Source organism: Temnothorax longispinosus, chromosome 2, assembly GCF_030848805.1.
Source record: "Temnothorax longispinosus isolate EJ_2023e chromosome 2, Tlon_JGU_v1, whole genome shotgun sequence".
NCBI lineage: Eukaryota > Metazoa > Arthropoda > Insecta > Hymenoptera > Formicidae > Temnothorax > Temnothorax longispinosus.
Window position 1 is genome coordinate 22,978,099 of NC_092359.1, and position 6,942 is coordinate 22,985,040.

Consider the following 6,942-nt stretch of genomic DNA (forward strand, 5'->3'; position numbering starts at 1 on the left):
AAGCGGCGGAGTTTATCAACGCGATATCTGGGTAATTGTCATCGAGAAAGAATTGAGCAATAATCTTTTTGCAAAATAAATTGATATAAATTCCATCGAATGTTCTTCGAAGTCCGACAATGTCACTCACGTGTTGGAGTAAGGTCAGATATCTAATTTGGAACAAGGCAATTCTCGGTAATGTATGGAAAACACTTACAAATACTTTTTAGTTGTATTTAGTAACAGTCAGTCAATAACATTCAAAAATAGTTATATAGAATTATACCACATCTCCTTCGACCTACTCTTATTTATAAATATGAATTTTTAATCTCTAAATAAAAAGGTTGTGATAATACAAGCGTTAATTACTGCAATGTCGCAAAAGTTCTTTTTAAAAGTGTTGAAGATAATATATACATATATATTATTATGCAAATTGATAAGTAACGAGTACAAAAAACGTGACACATTGATGTCATTATATCCAATATGTTTCCTTATGACATTTTTTGTATCATATTAATCGTGACTTTTTTGAGTACATTAATGATTAGATCTTACGAGTGATATCATAGCTTGTTTCGGAAATATTTCTGACGCAAAAATTGCTTATTACAGTGCATATTCGCATTCAACGCGCATAAGCGCATTTCGCAAAATGTTACTCCAATCTTTGAGGAGAGATGATAAAAAAATCACTATTATTAAAACACGCTCTTGCTCCGATCGATTACAATTACATCATCCCGTGTTCAAAGCATTGCGTGTTATTATAATGATTTTTATCATTCAAAAACAATATCTTTTTGAGGCAGCAAACAATTTCTTAAAAATTCTAAAGAAATTTCTGTTAATGTTTCAAAGCGTATTCTTTATATCAAAACAAAATATTTTTTTTATTTCTACAAAAATAAAATCTAAAAGTTGAGAATAAAAAATTATATATTATATTTATTTTTTTAATAATCGCAGTACTGTTTGTATTATTAATTTGGAAAACAAGTATAATTTACAATATCACATTTGATTATATTCGATTTCAATAATTAGACGTTTCTACGTTCGGCGCGCTAAAATATGCAAAGATTTTGACATTCGATACGTATTCGTAAATCGATAGAGCCAGCAATATCTTGGCAAAAACACGAGCATTCAATTACTGAAGAATTTTACCACAAGCGGTGTGAGATAATTCAGAAAAGCTTCTGCTTCTACGTGCGAGTGATGTCACAGGTTCGCGTGACCTCAATTTATCAAAGATCATAGAATTAATGACTAAATCCAGTTAACACCATTCTACTTTAGGTAAATAAATCGCGTATCTAATTATGTTCTCCTTTGTCACAAGGAAAATCAAATTTTTTGTTCCTAGACGTAATTTAAAAGAATAACTCGACGCACATTAAACACGTCTCTTCTTACATACACTTTGATTTCAGAAACATATATTATTTATTATTTCTTCTCAGAGTAGTTAACATTGATTATCCTTTTATTTCTTTTTAAGAACTTTATTAGTTATTTTGGGAAAATAAGTTAGAGCTGGATAAGCAAGCTTTAAATTCAATTTAGCAGGATCAAAAAAGCATATATTATGTATATTGCGAACATTATCATTATTTAAAATTCTAAAAAATGTAATATTTTTAAATTATGCGCGTATAATTATAATCCCATAAATATGATAAACATAATAAAATATACGCTAATTCTTATAACAATACTTTTATTTTTTGCGTCATTCTCGAATATCATATTTTCCTCTAGATTTCTTTCACGTCTTATCCATCCGGAATTAAACATTCTAATTAAAGAACAGACGTAAGATTCTGCGAGAAAACTCAGAATATAGTCCAAATATAGTAAATAATTTTTCTAATTGCAAGATTTGTTATTGTTATCTAAATTGCGATATTCATCGTGCACGATTAAGTTATTATCGTTTATGACGCACGCACACACACGCACACATGGTATCAGTCTTGAGATGATATACTTTCTATCATACGGGACGTATCAATTATTCATAATGATGCGTCATTGTGTGTCATCCAATGTGTACGACCGAAGGATTTTTAAATTTGCTAAAAACGATCGTCGTTAAGCCATTGAGGACAGATTCGCAATTAGTTGACCTAGATCAGCCGGTATAGGCATAACCTGCGTGCGCAAGGACGCTTGTCCTCATAAGGAAAGAAACGATCCTCGTGTGGGTTCGACAAAAAAAATCACAAAAATAAGATGAATTACGATCAACGAATGTAGCCGTGCTTTTAGGATGTACAACAAAGAAAAGTGGGTTTATGACTCATCAACCCGTTGTTTTCCTTCACGCGCCACTATTTACGGTATCGGGTCGTAAACTTTTTTTTTACGATATCTTTCGAATTTTACAAATAGCGTACAACGTTCTTTCATAACACGTAGGATACGGAAACAATACAGTTTGAAACGAAACTAATATCAGATGCCGTTAGATATATATACATTCTAAATTGAAGACGTAAACAGTTACGTTGGTAAATATGTGTAATCTCTAACTTCCATTTACGATCTCTTGTAAAAGCAGAAATGAAATAACAATACATAGAAAAAGCACTGACTGAGCTTAGGTTATTACGTATCTATCCAATTCTACGGTTGACTGTTTATAAGTAATCACGCGCGTATGAGATACTACATCAGAGTCTTATCCAACTCGCCGTAAACGTAAATAATTATTCATTACATAAACAGTGTAAGATTCCACAAGGCGAATTGAATTGATATTAATGAAAGATTGAAGTCGTATGCGAGCCAATTTAATGCTTCGAAAAAAAAAGAGAAAAGGAGAAATAGAAAAGCGAGAGAGGCGGAGGGAAGACACGTGGGCAAGGTCGTCGCAAGGATTCGCGGGGTCATTTACATTACATGCGATTATATCTGCTCAAAGAGAGATATTGCGTTTTCGCTTTCAACAAATCCCCCGCCTACCAACGTGACCGTGACGAGACGACGGCTATTTCTGATTTTTTCAGAACATTCGCTTTCGAGCAAAGAAAAATAATAATGTTCCAGATACGCGCCGCGTGCACTGCCAAATATTATTTTTAAGTCTGATTTTTGCATGCAGTTCGACGCGCTCGATCGCATGGGATCGATTTTATTGTGTGCGCAGTGTGTTTGTTAAAAAATACTATCAGATGCTACGAATGATCATGATATAAAAAATTATAAATATATATATGTATATAAATATTATAAATAATATATACATATGTCATAAGTGATATTTTTAACTAATAATTTCTTTAACAAGTAAAGAAATTATGTATTTTAAATTAAAGAGTAGGTTAAGCAAAACCATTTTTGCTTGCATTTAAAGTAGGCAGCACTTGAAACAACTTAAAATAATATTTAAATACTCTCATATCAAATATAAATGTCAGATTATAGTTACGACTATTTGTTTATGTAATATAGAATAAGAGCAAACGAATAAGGATTAGCATTAATTTGTAACATGAAAAAAGAAATAATAACTATGTATAGTAAACAAAGTATCAAATAGTAGCTTTCGTAATGTAAAATGTTTATATGTCTGTATATGTATGGTGAAAGTATGATATGTTGAAACGTATATGTATTTGTATTATGTATTGTGACAACTGGCTGCACTTTTTCCTTCCAATGTGGAATATAAAAAAGAAAAACTCTGAATTAATACAGCCAGTTCAGCAATAGAAAACAGATATACTAATCCTTATTCCAATTTCACTCGTCGTCAATCTTTGGTGCAAAATCAACTGAAAGAGGTACCTCTTGAGTGAGTTCCGCTGCGCCAACTGGCTCTGCAGGACTCTGGGTGGAAGTTGGTGGATCGGGAGACGTCATGTTCCTGGTTGTATTAGTGGAAACTGGCAAGCTGGGACCCGCCACTGTCGCATCTCTATTAGACTCCTCGACATTGAGCAGATAAGCGTGTATGGCATTGAGGCCCGAATTCATTCTGTTGTATCTGCCCAAGGAATTGAGCTCCTCGAACAGATCCCTCTGGTAATTCAGAAGCATGGAATCCGGATTCTTCGGATGGACGAACATCGGGCGATGGACAATCGTGTGGTCCGTGTGCCATCCGGAACCGTTGTGGAGATCCAGGGATCCAACGCCGATGGTCTGGATGTCCAGGCCCAGGTAGGACTCCGGATCCACGCGCAGCAGGGAGAGCAGCAACGCGAGCTGCAGCAGCTCCTCCCGATACAGTTTCTTGATGCACAGCATCTTGATGCCGTTCCTGCTCTCGGCTCTCGGGTACAAAATCACGCGAAAACGGAGATTTCTACGGATTTCGACACGTTGTCGCACTTTGCTTCACTGTCCCTATTAAATCCAACCGACAGGCTCGCCGTCATGAGGAGGCGATGACGCAATTCCGCGAAATGTTGATTGACATCACGCGCGAGTAGCACAAAGACAGTCCCACGCAAACACGAAGAATTTTCTCGAAGAACAGGCGGCGGTGCACGTTCACGCGAGACGCATCGCGAGCGAGTCGCGTGCTCCAGTTTTTAAGGTTAGAGTACGGAGTCCAGCGGCGGCCCAGGACACTCGCTCACCGCGTTAATTCGCCGCGGGAACCGCGAAAGGAGTCCTCTCGGGGAAGGCGAGCGATCTCTCGGAGCGCCGGAGTGGAAATAAAAGATCCGCGGCTTTCCGGCGCGGCCGGGTATAGGTCAGTTACACGGGATCGAAATAACCTCAAAATCCGCGCACGAGCCTGCCACACTGATCAGCCTGCGGTGGAGTCGTGCGCGCGTCGCACACGCATGCCTGGCGGACACTCCTCTGACAGGCGGCGGGCGGCCGCTTCGCTCCGCACCTCCGTCCTCCGTGTGTTATCGTCGGCGCTTGGCCCTCGGGCGCGGATCGGAGTCGCGCTGACAGCGCGGACAGGCGCGAGACCCTCACGCTCACGCACGGCGCGGATCAGCTGCGAGACCGCGAGCGAGGCGGGCAGGAGACCTCAGGCCGCGAAAACTGACAAGTGACAGATCCCGCGTATACACGTTTACATACATACATACAGACGACGCACACACACGGCCGCGGCGATTCGAGGCGGACGATTCGAACCCCGGGACGGGTTCGCGCGCGCGGATATGAGCGACCGCGACGAGCGTTATGCCGCGTCTCGCTTCCTTCACGCCGCGACGTTCGAGCCTCGCGCGGCGGCGGCGGCGATGAGACGACACTTTTGCCTCCCGACTCGGAGTTCGTTACGCGGAGAAACCTCCCGTCCGACCGACCGAGCTGAGCGAGCGAGCTGGCCAACGTCGCGCACCTCGCCGGGAGAGATCGTTCGCGAATTGTGACTCAGCAATCGCGGTATTCGCGGTCCGACGTCCGACGTCGCGCCGCTCGTCAGGGCCGCGCCGACGTCGTTGATTTCCCCGCGCGTTTCCCAATCGCGCGGTTTTGCGCGTTTGTACGCCGCCGAGCGGTAACGAGCCACTCGCGTTTAATTCCGTTATCGCCGACGATAACGATTTCCGCGACTACGACTACTATGAGCCTCGTGGACGATATACGTGCGACGTGCGACTCGGCAGGCGAAAGAGGGTGAAGGGGGGGAATCGAGGTGCCTATTGCCCAATCGAAAAGAGTCGGTAGATTTAACTTCTGACTTCTTTAACGCGTCATGTCGAATACGTCAACGTGCGCTTGTTTACGTCGTGCTCGCGATTTAGCATTTTTTTCCTCGACATAGTAAAGTTTCAGACTCCGATTAGCTGTTTGCGATTTGCAACGTTAGGCAAGTTTAGGATCGCGGTAAAGATGCGAAAAACGATAGCGAGTCCCAACGAACAATTGAATGCGTCTCGATATATTCGTGCTTATTTAAATAACTGACTTTCTGCATTTTCGAATACATTATTCACAAAAAATGTTAATGTAACATTTGGTATTTATAACGTGCCTCGCGAAATCTGCATAAAAAATTTCAACAAAATATATGCTTTAAAAAATTTACAGTCCTACCTTTATACAGAAATTCAAGTTGTTATTATAATCTTGTGATTATTTATCGTTGAAGATAACAGAAGAGAATAATAAAATTTTTGAAAAAGAGATATTTCTTAAAAATCAAGATAGAATCGTCTTGAGACTCCGAGAAACACGCTCCTGAAATTTCATTGTGCGAGCATATATATCGTATATCATACGATTCGTGTATCATGCGGACACGTGTGACTCGCGGTTCGATTAAACTACACCTACTATGTGCGAGGTGTTGCGATAGAGAACGTCGAGCTAACTCCACGCAATGAATAAGCTACACGTGCGCTGTTTTTATATACGTTTCTAACGCGCGAGTTCGATTCGTTGACGAAAGACCGTCCGCGCTGGCCTGATTACCACTCACAAAGCGAAATGATGCAAAGCTTCTTTATAATCATGCGCAAATACATAGATATACACGACATAATAGCGTTTGCGTCATTCTCTTCCGCGTAAAAATAACTGTAGTAAGTTTCTATGTTTTCCTTTCACTTATCTTACTTATTGTTACTTATTGTTAGCGGTATTGTTTGCGTATTTACATTTGTCAGTGAACACGTCGTCCGATTAGCAAGCATGATATGTTTTGATCCCCGCCGTAAGTTTAATCTCGCGGATTGAAAGTGTCTCTCGTGACCAATCATCTAACATCGTACGGCCGTTCGTAAACATGCGTAACACGCGCCATGTAATTTCTATCCTCCGGTGAAACAATTTACTTTCTCCGCGTCTTACTGTTATTAGATGAATTCTCTCAGAAGTGATTCCAAGTGATTGCCTCATTTTTAATAGCGATCCACTTGAGACACTCGTGCTCGACTGAGATGGCGAGCTTCCGGAGCAGATCCGGAAGTGCTCGTGAGAAGATTTCTAATAATAATTCGCTAATAATTTGCGAAGTTGGATCGTTCGCGTCGA

General features: G+C 40.4%; 1 protein-coding gene across 4 annotated transcripts in view; it reads right to left on the reverse strand.

Annotated features, from left to right (window-relative positions):
- The window catches only part of Cnc (NFE2 like bZIP transcription factor cap-n-collar), a 98,416-nt gene extending 93,081 nt beyond the window's left edge, over positions 1-5,335 (reverse strand). For 2 of the 4 annotated variants that reach the window (XM_071771595.1, XM_071771594.1), the window contains exon 1: positions 3,784-5,335. In XM_071771595.1, the coding sequence (XP_071627696.1) occupies positions 3,784-4,245 (462 nt within the window). In that variant the 5' untranslated portion in view covers positions 4,246-5,335. The remainder of the gene's footprint in view (positions 1-3,783) is intronic. The other 2 variants (XM_071771597.1, XM_071771596.1) reach the window with 2 other exon arrangements.
- Between the last annotated feature and the right edge of the window lie 1,607 nt (positions 5,336-6,942).